This window comes from Mauremys reevesii, linkage group 3 (assembly GCF_016161935.1).
Source record: "Mauremys reevesii isolate NIE-2019 linkage group 3, ASM1616193v1, whole genome shotgun sequence".
NCBI lineage: Eukaryota > Metazoa > Chordata > Testudines > Geoemydidae > Mauremys > Mauremys reevesii.
In genome coordinates this window covers 173060646-173080388 of record NC_052625.1, presented here as the reverse complement: position 1 = coordinate 173080388, position 19743 = coordinate 173060646, and the positions used below count along the sequence as shown (strand labels likewise).

The following is a 19743-nucleotide window of genomic DNA, read 5'->3' as shown; positions in this document are numbered from 1 at the left end:
GGGAGCTGCTGAAAGCGGCGCAGGCCGAGGGACTTACTGGCCGCCGCTTCCAGGGTGGACCCAGGGGAACTCAGCCTCAATTTAGAGTCTCTGGTCCTGTCAGAGTTCAAACTGCCAAGAAGATAGAACATTTTCCTGTAACTTGGTTTTATATCCTTCGTTCAGCTTCCAAGCTCACAGGATGAAGTTCCTGCCCATAGTATTTCCCAAATGTGATAGGGCCATTAACCAATCCTTTGTATTGTGGTGTTCCTTGATGCCTGATCTTGTTTTGATAGTCCTTCTGCATAGGTGTGTGTATGTGTGTGTGCAATTCCCAAACCTCGGTTCACAAGTTCATTTTCAAAATTATAAAGCAAATTTACATATTTTCTTATAGTGTGAAATACAGACATAACAAGTGAGATTAACGCGTGCAGCAATTTACAAGCATTTCCTAGCATCTACACACTAAATACATTCTTATAAGACTAAAACCTGTTTTGAGCTAAACTAACATGGTGAACTGGTCTGGTCCCCAGCTATGAGTTTGTCAGTTCTTATGCTTGCAGCTTGGGCAAGAGCAGGGAAGCAAAGCTTGCCCCTTAACTCAGAAGGGATCAACTAAAATCGAGATTCTTTTATTAAGAACCATACATTTTTTCATGGGAAACATTGCCAAATAATCCAAATTATTCTCAAATCTTTAGGTATTATTCACTTTGTAGGGCCCTGATCCTGCTAACACTTACAAACATAAATAACTTTATGCACTTGAGTAGTCCCATTAAATTCAATGACATTATTTGTGGAGTTACTTATTGTGACTCTCCTCAGGGCAGCCCAGAACCGTAAATCACTAGTACCCTCTGCTTCTGTGAGTTTTGTTGAAGATTAGACTGTATGTTAGTTTCCTGCCATACAATCTGTCTGCTCACCAGCAAACTCCTCAAAACTCTGCCAGTTTGAATCTTGCCTTGCAGGCAACTATCAGTTCCCAAGTTCCCCAGCAACATCTCTCTCTAATGTCCAGTCCCTCTCACTGGGTCCTTACAGAAATTAAGTTTGCTGCCTCCAAGAGCCAGAGCACACACCAGCCTGAGCATTTTGAGCGCAGATCAAGAAAACAGTACTTAACATACTTACTGACAACACCGCTGTAACGTATTCTGTGAAGAAGTTAGGGAGGAGCCCGCTCCAACTAGCTTTGCCAGGATGCAATAAAGTTCTGGCAGTTCTGCATCAAGGAGAGCATCATTCCCTCAGACGCTCATTTATGAGGAGCCCAGAATTACTTGGCTGATCATGTCACCAGGAATTTCTCCCAGAATCATGAGTGGTGTCTGAAAAGCAGTGTGCTGTGGTTCATCTTCAGGGAATCGGACATTCCTGCTATTGACCCGTTCGCAACAAAGGACAACAAGAAGTGCCATCAATTTTGTTTGCGAATAGGTCTCAGTCATGGCTCCTTATCAATGCATATCATACTCATTCCTCTGGTCTTCCTCAAGCTGATGCTGGATCATGCCAGACTGGCCAAGACAATGTTGCACCAGCTTGGCCAAGACAATGTTGGCTCTTCAACCTCCTCTGTGGTTTGGTTTGTCTTCCCATTCCTTTTCCTTTTTACCCTGACATACTGACTCAATGTCAAGGTCAGATTTCACATCCAGTGCTGATCAGTCTGTATCTCACAGCATAGATGCTGTGTGGTTAGTTAAGGAAGAGGAGTGCTGTTCCAAAACTGTTTGACAGGTAATAGCAGAAAGCCCTTTACTAGGGCTACTTATTTGGCTAAGTGGAAATGTTTTTCAATTTGGTCCCTCGCTTGGGGAATTCAACTGATGCATGTCTGCATTCAGAACATTTTGGAGCATCTGTTACCCCTTCAGTCCTCTGGTCTGTCTCTCTGTTCAACCTGGGTGCACTTGGCAGCAGTTTTGGTGTTTCATCCTCTATCCAGGAGAAATCAGTTTTATTGAGCTCTATAGTAGTGAGATTTCTGAGAGGGATCATTTGTCTCTTTCCCACTGTTAAAGAGAGTGATTCCTTTGTGGGGCCTTAGTACTGGGCTGGCTGTCCTCATGGATCCTCCATATGAGCCCTGGGCAACTTGTTCTTGGTCTCTCAGATGCCAAAAGACAGTGTTTCTTGTGATGATAATTGCTGTGAGGAGAGTTTGAGAGTTGCAGGCCCTAATGGCTTCCGTATACTAATTATTTTTTAAGACAAGGTGGTCGTGGGGCCACATCCTAAGTTTTTGTTTAAAGTGGTGTAACAATTTCATCTCCAATCCAGCAATATACTTATCTGTATTTATTCCCCAAGCCTCACTTGACCACAGATGAACAGCATCTTAGTTCTTCAGTTGTGAAATGAAGTGTGGCATTTTATGTGGAAAGAACTAAGCCATTTCATTCATCACCTTGACTTTTTATTTCTGATGTAGATTGCATGAAGGACCAAGCAGTCTCTGTGCAAACTGTTTCCAGGTGGATATCATTCTGCATTATTATGGCATGTGGGATAGCTCGGACTATGCTTGGGGCCTTTTCGAATAAGCTCATAACCTCTCTGCAGGCAGAATTGATCACATTCCCCTATGATGTTCTGATATTGGACATTTGCAGGGCTGCACCTTGGTCTTTCATATGTACTTTTACCAAACATTATGCTATTATGACTGCATTTAGATCAGATGCAAACTTTGGAAAGGCAGTTCTGCAGTCCTTCTTGATGTACACTCCAAGCCCGAACTCCATTAGTTACAGCTTGCAAGTCTCCTGAATAGAATACATGTCTGCAAGCACTCGAAGAAAAAACAGTTACCTACCTGTACTGTAACTGTTGCTCTTTGAGATGTGGGTGCAGATCAGACATGACAAACCCGTGGGGAAAAAAACGCATAAATTGGACTTGCTTTTTACGTAATTAGCTTGTGGGTTGCTCATTGGCTAGTTTTTGGCTTGTTGTTTGTTTGGCTTGTAGCTTGTTGCTTCTAATTTTTGATTGGCTCCCGACAAGCAGGGGCAAGGTGGGGGGAGAGTCAGGGGTGCAGAGTGGGCCCACCATACTCCCAGACTGCACGCCGGGAGGATCTAGTCACATAGAATGTTGGGGTTCTTAGGGATTGGCTAGTTTTGAATTGGGATTAACTTGGTTTTTGGCTTATTGTGAAAGTCGCGGTGCTTATTAACTGTTAACTTGGCAACTGTGGTGCAAATGTGTATTCCACAGCCCACCCTCCGTTCCCTCTGCATCAGAGTATCTACTTTTGATGTGTGAAGCAACTGAGGGGAGTTGGAGTGGGGCTGCCCTTAAATACTAATCAGAAGGATTATGGGGCCAGAAGGCATGAGCACCACCCTTTCGAATAGTGCTAGGCAAAGTTCTCCAGCTTTAGTGTGCTGGGTGTGTGCATAACTCGGTGGAATACATGTCTGCATCCACACCTTGAAGAGCAACAATTAGAGTACAGGTAGGCACTTGGGTTTTTTTCTCTATACCAAAAATATTAAGTATTTAGAAAGGAATCTTTCTACATGATCTATCCTTCCTGTTTCATAAAAAGAAGTACACTTTTTTTGTTAGGTATGTAGCTGGGGTTATTTATTTTGTTTTTTAAATCAGTGACTGCTACATTGCCACAATCTCTCTCACACAGCGATGCTACATTGTCTGAGATAATAATATAACGTCAAATTCTGATGCTAAAAGTAGGACAAAATGAATTTTATTGCTATTAGACAACTGGCTTTGTTTTGCTTTGAAGCCTTTTATTTCAATTTCAGATTCTTAATAATTTTTGGTAGAGATTCTTTAGCCAATGTGCAACCCCCAGACCTCCCCCCAGAACACCTCATCATAGGTAACCTAGGCCTTATCCATAGCATAGCTAATTCACGTGTTTATTCTGCCCTGTAATAACTGTATATTACTTTGGCTGCATGCTCTCCCTCTGTACCCTAGAATGTAAACACAGCAGTCAAAAATGAAGACTAGAATATTGTCTTCATTTATTAACTAAATAAATGATACACAGTATGTTTTATTCTTTCTTTGCTTTGTTACTCATTATATATGTATATGCTTTGTTCACTTCTGGTAAATTATTGAGTTGACTTGACAGTAGCAGTGACACAGAAAGACGGGGAAGAAAAAAACCCTAAACCTTTAATATATTTAAGGACTTGTGTAATGCTCTGGTGGGGAAAATTCCTTCCTCACCCTCAGCAGAATCAGCTTGCCAGATGCAGACAGGGAAACTATTCAGGCACAATGTATAGCACTGGAAAAAAGGAGGTGCAAGATAAAAAGATAGCAAAGTGTGTGGGGGAAAATGTGAGTAGAAATGTAGCTGTGATAAGATTAAAAAAAAACCCCTTATGGGTGAGGACAAGGAGTTTGAATATGAACTGGTAGACGGAAGCCATTCAGGGAGTTCAAAGCAGGGGATGTGATGCTCAGCATTGTGGGAGATGATTATTTTTGCAGAGAATTTGGGGAATGCTGGCTGAGAGAGAAGTGAGAGGTCTAAGGCCAGACATGAAAGTTACAATAATCAAGGAGATAATGACCAGGACATGGAGAATAGTTTTAGCAGTGAGGAAGGGACAGATTTTGGAACTATTAAGATGGAACAAGTGGCAAGATTTAGTGAAAGTTTGAATATGGGGGAATAGGTAGAGAAGGAGAGAGCAGTAAAATGTAATACCAAGACGACAATCTTGGGGGACTTCTTAAGGATCCTCCTCTCTAGATTCTCTAGTATACACACATTGTCCCTCACCAGTTCATACAAAATGTAGCTGCTGATATTATGTTCCTTCTTTGATGAGCTGATCATGTCACTCCTCTCTTTGAATCTCTTCAGTGGCTCCTCATCTGCTTTTCCCTGCTTATACTCGCTTGTCAAGTTTTGTGTCACCCTCCGTTGACATTGCTGTCTTTTTCCACATGTCTGTCAATCTCTCAAACAATCACTTCCATGGCTTTCTTTACACAACCTTCTATACATTACTTGAATGCTCTGAACTTGTTTGCAAGGCCCATATCTCGCCCACTTTTAAGTCTCACGTAAAAATTCACTTCTTCTAGGCTGCCTGTAGTGAATCTTATTGATATATAATAAAATCCTTTTTGTTATTCCCCTTCTCTCTGTCTGTCTGTTGGCTGTCCATCCCTACACCGTGAACTCTCTGGGGCAGGGATCATCTTTTCCTGAGTATTTGGAAAGTGCGCACCTCACTGTAATTGCTACTGCAAACAAATACTAACTGTAGAATTGTGTTCCCCAAAACTCTCTATCCTAGTAAAGTATATCCACAAGTCACTAATAACTGTTTATTCACCCCTTATAAAGTTCTAATAGGCTATAGGTTATAACAGATTACAGAATTTATAGTTAGTTCAGTGATATATTACTCTGTCCTTAATTACACTTTTAACTAGTACAGTGTTTGCAAAGTTCCTGTTATTAGACACAGTTGGAGTTTAGTGAGAGTGTTACATATTTTTGGGTGATATTTAGTGTTTTGTCTCCTCACGGGTTTGTGTTCATTAGGTTGCTCTATTACTACTTGAAATAAATTTCTCTCTCCCCCTCTGTTAATGTCACATCCTATTTTTGCATTAAAAAATCATATAACAGAGTGCTGACGTGCAGGTGCAGTAAGCATGTTTTACTGACATAGCCCATTTAACCCCAGGTATTGTTCAAAGTTGGAGTCTCCAGAGAGGGCACATGATGGAATGGGATCAGCTGAGTACTTGGCATAATGGTCCTGGCTCAGCCTGGAGAAAATGATAGTTGAAGTAAGACCTGGAGTGGTTTTACTATGGGGCCCTGGGAGGTCTAGGCAATAGGCAGGAAAAGCTACCCCGGCGGAAGGATTGTGTCTTCCCTTCCCTCCCTTCCCCTCTCTTCCCAGTATGCTGCAGTTTGGAAATGCCTCTAGTGGCTGGGACCAAGTGTTTTTGAGTTGCTTTGTGTTGAATCCAGTATTGCCAACCTCAAGAGATCAAAAATCATGAGTCAGGTCCCCCCAAAATCACAAGATTGGCCCCACAAATCATCAGATATTAACCTCATGAAACAATGGGTTTTAGTCTGTCTCTTGACTTTTTATCTCCCCTCTACTCTTCTGGCTATGTGTTGTGTGATAATTTCAGATTGAGAAGTCAACCTCTAATGCACACAAAATGTATGTTTCTGCCTTCCTCAACCCATGCTTGCTACTTCCACACCCATGACCAAATGACACCAGTCACTCCATTTCATCTTCATTTGTCTAATCCAATCTAGTCTGGTTTGCTCGACTAAAGCCCTCTAAGCACCCGCAAGACCCTTTCTTTTTTGGATGACAGCAAAATTTCTTCCTCCTGAAAAGAGGAGGAGGAATCCTCATATTGCCTAAACATTTTAATTGAAATAACATCACCTCCCTCATTTAACAACTGTAGGTTGCAATAAGATAAAAAAAGGATGTCTCTTAATAAAGTAAAAAGGGAAACATCTCTTCATCTAACACAGAGAAGCTGCTTAACGAAGGAAACAGAATACAAATTCAATTAATTATGTCCAAAACCTGACTTCATGGGACATATTGGGTTTCCTTGGTGTAAGTGACAGGAGACTTTTGATCCTCTGATTTCTGGAGTGGCACCAGCACTAATGTTTTATAGAACACTGAAATATCAATGTTAATGTGAAAAGTTTATTTTGTTCCCTTCTTAAATATATAATTTAGACAGAATATGTACCAACCTCTAGAACATCAAAATTGAGATGAGTTCAAAATGTGTGTATATCCTGGGGGTACTTAGCAGTTGCTCAGATTCATCCAGCAACTTGTTTGTTTTCATCTTCTAGGGGAGGAATACAACGCACATAGACACAACTTAGTATTCTGTATGCGTTGATTCTGGGTAGTACTAGCGTGGATATCAATGCAACATATCTAGCATCCATGTCCCATACAGGGAAAAATAATTTATTTTTGCTGTCTTAATGCCGTTATACAAAGATACTGAGTTGTATTTATTTTTGAATATTTTAAAAGCTGGCAGATTATTGCAGAGACACTGTATAATTTTTCTCCTTTTTGTTACCTGAATTTGGTGAAGGAGAAATAGATTTCTATTAAAATGTAACAGTTTGGCCCAGTGCTTAATTTGTAATGATAGAGGTGCCAGGGCTAAAGCAATTTTTTTTTTTTTACTTTCATAACTGACGCAGCAAGCCCAGAGATGCTGGGGCTATGAACTGCCACACCCTGACACAAATTAAGCACTGGTTTGGTTCAGTGTTCAAACCAAATATTTTAAAGAAAACAGGATGCTGCAAGCAACCTCAGTGTTCTTTGGGATATCCAGTTAATCAAACTAACACTCCCATCCATTGAGAGCCTGTCAGGAAATGAGGGCAAAGGAACCTCCAAAGGGGCATGGTAGCACCCAGAGGCCAAAGGCCCTCCAACTATCAGTGTCAGGGCAGAGAGGGCCCCCGAGTCTTCTGTGCCTTTCTGGTGGGCCTGGGGAATGGATTCTCAAGCAGGAAGCATTTTGAGTGTGTACATGTTTTTGTTTTGTTTTTCTAATATGTAGTAGAAAAACTGTCTTCATGTGTCAACTTAATTCTTCTTTTCCACCTTAATGTAGCTCTTGTTTGTGTACTAATATTACTGATTGTTTCTTGTTTCAGCTATTTGTACAAGAATGAAATCCAGTCAATTGACAGGCAAGCATTTAAAGGACTTGCCTCTCTAGAACAACTGTAAGTGCCTTTTCTCTTCTGTGCTATCATCTACGTGGTTGCCTTTCAGAGGAAAAGTGCACGTCTTGATTAGTATTTTCTTCCTGCATGCTTTGCATGTCTGCACTGTTAGTCAAACGTTCTTACAATCATTTGCATGTGAAAAAAAAATTGATCGGTGTCAAATTCTTCATTTCTATATGTTTGTCTTTTATTTGTGATTTATATTCCAAGCGTCCTAGTGCACTGTGTAGTAGACTTGGAGAAGAAGCATGATCACAGACAAATATTGAAAACAGTGTGCATTAATTAGAGATTCAAGGTCTGATTCTGCTTTCACCTACATAGGTTTTACAATGCTGCAACTCCTATGACTGCACTGGAGTTGCTCTTGTTTTACACTGGTGTAAATGAAAGTTTGAATCAAGTGCTGAAATTTATTTCAGTACTTTTATCTTTAATTTAAAAAAACCCTTTAATTATTGATACACATGTGGCTGATCATTGCCGTATATTGGGGGAGGTATCCTCATTGTCTGTAATGTGGAAAGTGTTTCAGTTAGCTTTCTGCTAGCAACATTGTGTAAGCTATTATTCTCTTACTGAGTTTCAAGTGAAGAAGAATTTAATTTGAAAATGAATGGAAAATAGCCTGTACTAGTATGATTAAAAAGAAATGTATTGTTTCAGCTATGTGTTTGGTTATTCACAGTTTACCTAATCAGAAAACAGTTCACCATTACACAGTAATTCAAGTAGTACTTGGACTGGTAGAAACAGCGATAACTAAATGGATAATATTGCAGATCTGTCTGCGAAGTCCGGAAGTCTTAAAGTTCCATTAATTTTGCAGAGGATTTTTGCTTTGTAGGGTGAATTTCATTGTCTGTCGTTGAGTTCCTATAAAAGAGAATGTCCTTTCCTGCAGGGCAATAGGAGTTTTGAGTTTCCAGACTATATTCATATATCTATATTTGTGCTATACATACTGTCTCTGCATTTTTATCTATCATATGAAGTTTTATATGCAAGAAAAGTACACTTTGGAAAATACACAGAAAATCCATATACACATATTTTAGAGGGCATTTGGGTGCCTTTTAGGGGTACAGGTTCTATTTAGGTACTAAGTGTGAAACACACATGATAACTGTCATTTGTCTCCTTAATGCCTTTCTCTTCCTCCCTCTCTAGCACTGGTTACTTCAGCATACTGACAGCAACGGGTAGGGCTTACTGGCATGCTAATAGCAAATCTTATTTTCTTCATAGTACATTAATTATTTAGGTGTGCCTGTTAAATTACTAACTTCTGTAAAATAATAAGCTTTCATTTTAGGGTACGTCTACAGTCCAAAATTAATTCAAACTTATTCTATTCGAATTTTTGGAAGTGATTTTATACATTCGGTGTTGTGTGTCCCCACTAAAGCTCTAAAGCTGTCCCACAGTTCCTGCCGCCCATTGGAATTGTGGGTTAAGCTGCCAGTGCATGATGAGGCAAAAACATTCTTGCAGGTGTTTCTGGGTGTGTGCCATCACTCGCTCCTCCCTCCGTGAAAGCTACGGCAGACGCCATACTGCCAGCAGACGGTGCAGTATGGTGCAACACCTGTCTCCTGGTACTATGAATCCACCTCGCATGTCCTCTCGTCTGTCTATCTACTCTTTTATCTAACTATTTCCTGCCTTTTTTCCGCTGCAAACTCCCGCTCTTGCATTGCTAGCTAATTTTTCCATGTTGTCTGTCCTGGGCTCTCATGCAAGCTACAGAAGGCAACAATTCCCCGCTGTTTTTCAGCCATCGTGAACTGAGCCGCACAGCTTCTGCCGCTTTTTCCATGTTGTCTGTCCTGGGCTCCCGTGGAAGCTACAGAAGGCAACAATTCCCCACCATTTTTCGGCCATCATGACCTGAGCCGCACAGCTTCCGCCGCTTTTTCCATGTTGTTGATTCTGGGCTCCCATGGAAGCTACAGACAATAATTCCCGGCCGTTTTTTGGCCATCGTGACCTGAGCCGCACAGCTTCCGCCACAAACTCTGCTCACGCTTCTGCTGCAAATATTGCTCTCCTGCTCTTGCAGCTCTAGCGAGCTCCCCAACTCTGTGAAAGCTACAGAAGACAACCATTTGCCGCCTTTTATCGGCCATCTTGAACCGAATAGGCCTCCTCGTTTCACGCCCTTTTCCCAGGATTACCCATGCAGGTGCCATAGTGCGGCAATCATGGAGCCTGCTCTGATCTCCTCTGCAGTTTTGACTATTGTAAATACCTTGCACATTATCCAGCAGTATGTGCAGTACCTGCAAAACCGGGCAAGGAAGCGATGACAGTGTGATTACTATATTGATGAGGACATGGACACAGACATTCCTAGAAGCATGGCATGTGGCGATTGGGTGATCATGGTGGCATTGGGCCAGGTTTATGCCAATTCTGGGCCCAGGAAACAAGCACAGACTGGTGGGACCACATAGTGTTGCAGGTCTGGGATGATTCCCAGTGGGTGCGAAACTTTCGTATGCGTAGGGCCACTTTCATGGAACTTTGTGACTTGATGTCCCCTTCCCTGAAGCGCAAAGACACCAAAATGAGAGCAGCCCTCACAGTTGAGAAGCGAGTGGCCATAGCACTGTGGAAGCTTGCAACACCAGACAGCTACCGGTCAGTCGGGAATCAGTTTGGAGTGGGCAAAGCTACTGTAGGGGCTGCTGTGCTGCAAGTAGCCAACACAATCATTGACCAGCTGCTATCAAAGGTAGTGACTTTGGGAAATGTGCAGACCATTGTGGATGGCTTTAATGCACTGGGGTTGCAGCGGGGCGATAGATGGAACGCATATCCCTATTTTGGCCCCGGCACACCGGGGCGGCCAGTACATAAACTGCAAGGGATACTTTTCCATGGTGCTGCAAGCATTGGTGTGGATCACAAGGGACGTTTCACCGACATCAACATGGGATGGCCGGGAAAGGTGCATGACGTTCGCATCTTCAGGAACTCTGGTCTGTTTGAACAGCTGCAGGAAGGGACTTACTTCCCAGACCAGAAAATTACTGTTGGGGATGTTGAAATGCTTATAGTCATCCTCGGGGACCCAGCCTACCCCTTAATGCCATGGCTCATGAAGCCGTACACAGGCAGCCTGGACAGTAGTAAGGAGCAGTTCAACTATAGGCTGAGCAAGTGTAGAATGGGGTGGTAGAATGTGCTTTTGGATGTTTGAAAGTGCGCTGGTGCAGTTTAGTGACTCTGATAGACCTCAGCGAAACCAATATTCCCATTGTTATTACTGCTTTCTGTGCACTCCACAACATCTGCGAAAGTAAGGGGGAGATATTTATGGCAGGGTGGGAGGTTGAGGCAAATCTCCAGGCCACTGATTATGTGCAGCCAGACACCAGGGCAGTTAGAAGAGTACAGGAGAGCATGATGCATGAATGCCTGTGCACTTTTTTTAAGTGAGAAGACTATTGCACAGAGGCAATCTCACTCTCTCATCTGCTGAAGTCAAAGACTAATGGCATGCAGGGTTGCAACAACTGGGAACTTTATTAGTTGCACTGGATAGCGATTGACATCTTTGTGCCTTGTCAGGCTTACATATTCCACACAATGTTGCTGCAATGCCTTTCCGGCTGTTGGAGCAAAAGTTCTCCTCTGCCTTGTCCACCAAAGCAGAATTACTATGTGGGGGATAGACATTTTCCATCACTGTGGGTGTTTCCATATGGCAACTCTCAACTTGGGTTAACCCACCAGTAAAAGAGTGCGGCTGCTGTTGCATACTGGGAGCTTCCTTGACCTACAGGTTAGAGCTGGGTACAAAGTGGGGACCAATGAAAGTGAACCACTCGAGGGTGCGACTTCTCTGAGTTTCAGAGCTACTGCCTCTCTTTGTACATGCCATACTCCCCAGTGCTGCACCAGGGACATACGGGAGAAACTTTATTTTCAGTGGCCTTTATTAGAATGTTTATTCTGTAAAAATAGGTGGGAAGAGAGCACATGCATGTCTGATGCTGAAGAAAAACTAGTTTAGGAACTGATGCATTAACACAACTGTTCAGAAATTGGTATCTGTGAGAATCTGATCTTTGTATTTGTGTGGTCATTAAAAACCTGATGAGTAAGCAGAGCTGTATAAGATTCTGGTGAATAAGTGCTGTCAAGCAAGTTAAAAAGTTAATGCCACCTGGAGGGTAGCACCTCTGACTTCTTTTTCTTTTTCTTTTCCCCCTATGACTGGAGAGGAGTTAATGAGCCACTTCACCTTGAATGGTCACTTGAAATATGTGAGAGACAAGGTGAGATAACATCTTTTACTGGACCAACTTCTGTTGGTGAGAGAGACACCCCCAACTCACCAAGCTCATCATCAGAAGGAAGCTTCCCACAGACTAAGGCCATGTCTACACTGTGCACCTTACAGTGGCACAGCTGTGCCACCACAGCAGTGCCGCTGTAAGGTACGCAGTGTAGCTGCTCTGTCTCGGCAGGGGTATTTTTTTTTCCACACCTCGACGGACAAAAGTTTTACTGCTGAAAGTGTAGTGTAGACATAGCCTAATACTCACCAATTCAAAGCAGGGTCTGGTGTGACCCTGCCAGAACAACACTGCTAGAATGATCAACACCTCCACAGCACACCTTTCAAGATCCATGTGTCGTATACTTGCCCCTCACAAGATGTGTTGTAGCTCATCCAGTGCACTAAATGCCCCAATAGCAACAATGTGGGTAAAACCAGACAATCACTATGCTCTGGAATCAACTCTCACAAGAAAATGATATAAGACAAAAATACCATATCATCTGTGGGTCAACACTTTTCAGAAAGTATCAGAGGAGTAGCCGTGTTAGTCTGGATCTGTAAAAGTAGCAAAGGCTCCACACCAGGAGCGAAGAATAAAACGAACTGGCTGCTCTTCCAATTGTAGTTTTGGACACCCGGCTCGTGGTTAGCTGCTCAGTGCGACCATTTGGCTCGGAATGCTCTGGTGTGGATGCACTCAACAGCTAGCTCTCCGGGCTCAGCTGGCACCACTGTGTGTTGGCGCTCTGGACAGCACAGCAGAGCACCTCCAGATCTGCACCAGAAGACAGAGGGTTGGGCACAGGGAAAATTTGAATTCAGCACTGGCTCTGCACACTTTGTTGGACCCGAGGAGTCGAGGCAATGCTCCAATGCAGAGCTCTCCCCACAGAGTGCAGAGAGGGGCAGCAGAATAATCCCAGAGTCCCAGCATGGGCGACTGAGCTCTCGGGCATGGATCTGATCGCAATGCCAGCGGGCGAAAGAGGGCCCAGCGGAGCTGCAAGCGGAAAAGGAGACAAAAGACAATGCAAAGAAAGAAGCATGAAAGAAAGTCAAGACAAAGGAAACAGCCGGAGCGGGATGCGCGCTGAAAATGCAGAAAGTCAAAGACCTAAGACAAAAAAAGGGCGCAAAGTCTGCGGCAGGGCGTGCCCAGGACGCCCCTGCAGCACGAGGCACAGAGCATTGGGCTCACGAGGCACTGTTCACCCTGCCCCCTGGTGATGGAGTCGCGATGGGAATGTGACGCCACACCGGGTGGGGGGGCCGCGTATTCCTTGAGTGGACTGGGGATTGGAGCCTGGTCGGCGACACTTCAGAGCTCCCCACAGAGAACCCCCTGACACCCTCCCTTGTCAGGATCTCTTCATCATCTCCTCAAGATCCTCCCCTCCTCCTTCCCCTCAATCAGATCTCCTGAATCAGGGGGTAGATGCTAATATAAAATCTTAAAATAGGTAAAAAAATATTTTAAAAAAAAAATTAGATAAAAAAAATAAAAATATATAAAAAAAAACAAATAGAGAAAAAACAATAAAAAAATTAAATATCTACAATGGGATTTCAAAACAATCCTCAAAAGACAGTTCAACTCTTAGAGGAATTGGGTTAAAGGTTCTGGTCACAATCCTCCGTGGGTGGTGGAGAGGTCTTCTGTTTGCTGGACAAAGCACCTCTGCTGCATCAACCTTCTCCAGCATTCATCTGTGTGCATCATCTCGTCTGCATTGCAGGGGCTTCTCCTGCATCCCGCTGCTGCAGACTCTCCTAATGCTCTCAGGGTAAGGTCGCTTCTCCGCTCTCTTGTTCTAATGTGTGGTAGTGTGTTACTGTTACGTTCTGGAGTGATGTGAATGGTAGACGCATAAGGTGTACCCTCGTGGCACAGAGTGAACTGGAGACATAATGCTGAAGAAAGCTAACAAGAACGTGCAGGGAAAGAGGGGGAGCAGGGCTTTCAGACTTTATGCTTTCTCCTGGAACAGCTGCCTCCAGGCTGCCAGAATGGCTGCATCTTAACTCCAGATCAGGACTGGCTGCTAGGCAGCTATCTGCTCTGCTTCCCCAGCTGGTCTCTCCTGCACTGGATCTCTCCTGCTGCCAGCCGCAGCCACTCCTCTGGCTGAGCGTCTCTCCTCTTGTCACAAGGTGAGAAGCGTCTCGAACTGGTAGTGCCATCTTTGATCTGAAACACTGACTGTGACTTCTTGTTGTGTTGTTCTGAAAAAGCCCTACTGTGTTCACTCACACACTTTCTGTCTTTGTTCAAGCCAGCGGCATCCCAATGCACAGCCAGCTCTGTCCCGGGGGCTGGAAAGAAGAGAGAAAAGAGAGCTCAGAGCAGAGGGGATGTTCCAGGAACTCAGGACAGAGCGGCAGAGCAGCAGACAGAGGAGAGCAGAGAGTGCAGCATGGAGGGAGATGCAGTGGAGTGGAGAGCGCACAGCAGGCGAATGGCAGGGGGAGCGGGAGGAGACCCTGCGCTGTCAGGCGCCCGGCACAGCAGCGGCGCCTTGTAGATGTTCACGGGAGTTCTGGCAGGCGAGCAGGCAGAGCCTGCAAGGGACCGCTGCACAGAGCAAGGCCCCTGCTGCCCACCCCCCCTCCAAGCGCCAAGAGTCGAAAGAGGAGGGCCTGGGTGGCACTGCAGTGACACTCCAGGAGGAACTGTCACTGCATCTACAACACACGCCACTAAATCAAAATGTTCAAGACCTCTCTAAACAGCTCAGTCCCAAATCCAACTTTCCCCCCCCACTGTTCCATAACATTCCAAATCCGTTTTTGTGCCCCTCTCTGCTTTATTCCATTTTTCGTGTGTCAAGACTGTTGTGTGTGGGGATTTTTCAATTGTGTGGGGTCAGGTTTTTACCAGGGGACTTGACAGACTGCATCCACTGCAGCACACAGGGGCACAAGTCACTAGGCAGCACGGGCTGGGTCACTGGTGTGGTGTTACTCACTCTGCACAGTGCTTGTATGTGTGTCTTGTTGATGCTGGCCTGCCAACCGGTCCTGGCGCAAAGGCTCCACAGGCTTACCATGCATGCCGAGCCCCACGAGCCCTTCCCGCCCTCCAGCCCCTCAAAGCGCCCTCCCCCAGGAGCCTTCCCCCCCCTTCCCCCCTCCCCCACCCTTCCACACGCCCCCCACCCCCCACCCCCCACCCCCCAAACCCCACCCACCCACCCACCCCTCCCCCCCCCCCACCATTCCACCAACCACCCCCCATCCTGCAACCCCCCCCCCCCACCCCACCCCTGTATGGCATGGAGGTCCCTCCCGTCCTTTTGGACTGGAGCGGTCTGGCATCAGTACACAGACCCACAGACCCAGCACAGAATGCACCATGTTCAACACCCAGAAAAAGTCAAAAAATCATTAGAATTATTTTTAATACAATTTCATTTATTTTTTATTATTTTATTTCATTGGAAGTCTGAAGAAGAAGTTTTGGGTTTCAGAAAGTGGGGGAAAACACACACACACAGAGACAGGCTCATGATCCAGGCTCTCTTACAATCAATCAGACAGTCACCAGTTCTCGCAAAACAAGGACACAAAAGCAGCCTCCTCCAGCTGGCGCTTCCGCTAAGCCTCTCGGATCGTCACGCGCGTCCTGGCTCCAGGCTTCTCTCAGTGCAGCAGCCAGGGCTCAACCTCCCCAGCAGGCTCCTTGGTCGTCCACTCTTGCTCTCAAACACAGAAACTAGCAACACTCAGCAAGCTGCAGCCCAGAGCAGATGTCTTCGCAAGTCATCAAGCACTGCAGTCAGTAGCTGTCATCCAAGCCCAGACGTCCTCCTGCCACACTCCCCACCATTCTGCACCGGCTCAGCCGTCCTTCCTTTGAGTTCCTCCCGCTCACTCCTAGAAGCCTGCGCTCCTCAGTGGAGCGCAGGAGGGGGCGAGCCGGCAAGGATCATCACTGGCATCTGCACATCCCATCTGTTTTGTGGTTATTTTGTAAAGAAGGAACCTGCTGCCTGGGAGTCGTAGAAGAGAGAGAGTTCCTGAAGCGCTGTGATTGAACGAAGGGCCGAGCCCCCGCCAGAAAAGCGTGATATGGTCCCCAGCCCACCACACCAGTGCTTGCAGCTTGCCCTAAAGGTTAATGTACTCGCTGGCCTGGTGGGCTGGTGCTGGCCTGGTGGCCAGGTGGGGGATGTGAGTCTGCCCTGGTGCCCCCCACGCAGTTTTGGGATCCCCCCGCGCTGGAGCATCCATGGACGCACTGCTCGCTTTCCGAGTCACTACCTTTGCGAGCAGTTGTTGCATTCTACAGTTGGGCGCATCTTGGCAACCCCCCTCGATGCCACCACCCCAGCAGTGGTGTTAGCTACTGACCAGTAGCTGTCTGGGCAAGCAAGTTTCCAGCAGGCTGCTCTGGCTTGCACTTCCAGGGCTGCTGCTTGGGCGTCCGTGTGGCCTCAGGGGCAGGGCAGGGCCCCAGAGTCTCCAGAAGTTCAAGAGAAGTGCCCTTAAGAAGCCTGAAGCCACTCTTTCAGCCCCAGACCACCAGCCAGACCGGCACCCACCGTCCGTGCTTGTTTCCGGGTTCCCGGGCCCAAATCCACCATTCCACACCCACCATGACCACCCATTGCCCCCATCATGGCGCCGCGTACCCTCCATGTGAGAGCCGAGCCTCCCTCCCCTCTCTCTCACCGCGCGCTCGAGCCTCGATTTCTCAGCAGCTGACTGACTGTGGAAGGAAGGATGAGGTGAGTTGACATAACAGATGACGAGTGCACACGCATGGCCAGCCCATGCCATGTGCGCAGTGCTCCACTGTAACTGTAACCACTGTAACCGACCAGAGAAGTTTAAGAGAGAGTTTTCCTCAGGCGCTTTCAGGGAGGGGGCGGTTCGGTGGACGGTATCGCCCAAAACCCCTCTCGACATTTTCCCCCACATTTTTTTCCCCAGCAGCAGCAGCAGCCCAATGGGGCATTCCAATGGGGGGGGAACTGGGAACTTAGCTTCCCACCACCACAGTGCAGCGCACGGCCGGCCCGGTCGCCCGTGTAATGTGGGAATTAGTTTGTGTTATTAGTGTTAGTGTGGATACACAATTCGACTTCAGTCAGTCGAATCCACAAATTCGACTTAAGTAGATTCGAAATAGTCTTGTAGTGTAGACAAGGCCAAAGAGTCCTGTGGCACCTTATAGACTAACAGACGTATTGGAGCATGAGCTTTCATGGGTGAATATCCACTTCACCCACGAAAGCTCATGCTCCAATACGTCTGTTAGTCTATAAGGTGCCACAGGACTCTTTGCTGCTTTTACTTTTCAGAAAGAAGCATGATTGATCTATCCTTATTCTCAAAGGAAACCACAATACCTTCTAAAAATGAGACTGCGAGCATAAATTAATAACTTTGCTAGATACTACAAATCATGGACTGAATAGATACACTGTGTTTATGGCTTATTACAACAATCTATAATCCACTTAATCCCCCTGCTCAGCTTTTGTTTGTATGTTTTTTTGTTTTTTCTTTCCCCCCACCATTCCTGGAGAATTGTTAATAGGCCACTTCACCTCCAACAGTCCCTTGAAATACGTCTTAACTACTTATACTAAACAATCTGTTCCATCTTGTATTTAGCTGTGACACTGAGGCTATGTCCACACTAGCACTTTTGTTGGTCACCCCCGACCAACATAAGTTTCACTGACAAAAGTGCCGGTGTGGGCAGCACTATGTCTGCGGGAGACGCTTTCCTGCTGATATAGCCACTGCCACTTGTTGGGGGTGGTTTAATTTTGCTGGTAGGAGAGCTCTCTCCTGCTGGCGCAGAGTGGCTACACAGGAGACCTCACAGTGGCACAGCTGTAGTGGTACAGCCGTTCCTCAGTACAGCTGTGCCACTGTGAGGTCCATAGTGTAGACCTAGCCTGAGTACATTTTCCAGATCTGAAGAAGAGCTCTGTTGTAATCTTGAAAGCTTGTCTCATTCACCGACCGAAGTTGGTCCAATAAAAGATACTACCTTACTCACTATGTCTCTCTAATAGCCTTGGACCAACATGCCAACAACAGTACTGTAAGCAACATGTTCTAGGATAAACAGTATAAGATATTTCCTCAATATTATTCACTTTTGGGCCATGATTTATTAGTGTGGAATGTCTGTCCAATGTGTGTATATATAAATGAATTGATTTTTAAAATCATCTTTCGTATCTCAACTTGAAAAACAACATTAAAGGTCTACATCCAAGTGTGTTATCCACTCTATGGATTCTGATTATATGGAGTTAATCAGGGTTGTCCCTCTGGAGAAGGATCTTAGAAGGCAATAATTCACTAGATGTTCCATGGTTTGGGTGACTTCTCCACATTCACATATCAGGCTCTACTACATTTTCCATTTGTATAATAGGTAATTGCAACATCTGGGTCAGATTTGCTGTGATCCATATGTTACATGAAGTGAAGCCAGGTGGGTGGTCTGCAGGATTGGATTTATAATCAGGCCTTGATTCTTGACCCTGCTATTTTTCCGCAGCCTCTGCTTTTTTGGTGACAGTGCTGATGTTTTAAGAGCTTTGGCCGCTAACCAGAAAGGGTCCCTGGACTTAAGGAAGCATTCTGGGTTGTTTTGGAGATCTTCATATATGGGCATGTTTGGATGTGTTATTGTGCAGTCATATTCACATACTATTGCTGCTTGTCTTTGGAGGGATGGTAGTAAGATATGCATAAGGAGAAGGAGTCATTCTGTCAGTTTTGAGTTCAGCACTCTTGTGACAGTTCTCATAGCAGTGTTCAATTACACGTTGACGAGTTTCATATGTACACTAACTGATCACAATGGCATGAAATATTCATCAGCTTAGAAGATGAGGGTCAAGGTGGTTGTCTGCAAGGTGTGAGCATCTGTTGCCCAATTGGTCCCAGTTAGTTTGTGGATTATATTGTTCCTAGCCTTTATGATGGCAGTGGTCTTCATCAGATGTTGGCAGAATGTGAGGTTACAATCCAGAATTATTCCAAGATATTTCAGGAAATCCTTGTGCCTGAGTTTGGTGTCACAGAAGGTGACATTCAGGTGTTTCTTTGCATGTTGGTTGATCAGGTGGAACACGGAGACAGCCGTTTTTGAGGGTTTGCTTGTAGTCGCCGTAATCAGTAATACACTTATAGCGTGGTCACATTTTCTGCTATGGTGCATTCCGCTTGGGTGAAAGTACTCATTTGAATGGCGAGTGTGAGATCATCTGTGTATCCAAATTTCAGTGACTAGGTCAATAGTACATTGTTGATACAAATATTAAAGAGCAATGGTGCCAAGACGGATCTTTATGTGAGCCTGTTCATTAAACAACAGGCTGGTCTGTTGTATTAGATGTATGCAAAACTTGTGGTTGGTGAATTTTAAAATACTTAAACAAGGAGGTTTATATGAGTTGTTGGTACAGACAAAAGTGAATAAGACATAAGTAATAGAGCGCAGGACATAGAGCGAGGAACTCTAGAGTTCTAGTCCTGGTCCTAGTTTTGGAATTGAATTTGTGACCTTAGCCTCTATTGGAGCTAGTCAAACTATTAGTTGCAAATAATTTCTTCTTCTTTAGATTTGGCCCCTTCTCTAGTCATGTGAAACAAATCAGGGTTTATATTTTGTCATTATTCAAAATTAGTTCAAATAACTTCACAAATATATTTGAGTTTATGG

At 45.0% G+C, this 19743-nt stretch overlaps 1 protein-coding gene across 2 annotated transcripts in view; it reads left to right on the top strand.

Moving 5' to 3' along the window:
• Positions 1-19743, top strand: part of PXDN (peroxidasin) — a 152385-nt gene that overhangs the window by 51756 nt on the left and 80886 nt on the right. The window contains exon 4 of one of the 2 annotated variants that reach the window (XM_039532191.1): positions 7682-7753. The exons of the other annotated variant lie outside the window; for it this stretch is intronic. Coding sequence (XP_039388125.1) covers positions 7682-7753 — 72 coding nt within the window. The remainder of the gene's footprint in view (positions 1-7681; positions 7754-19743) is intronic. 2 annotated transcript variants of the gene reach the window in all.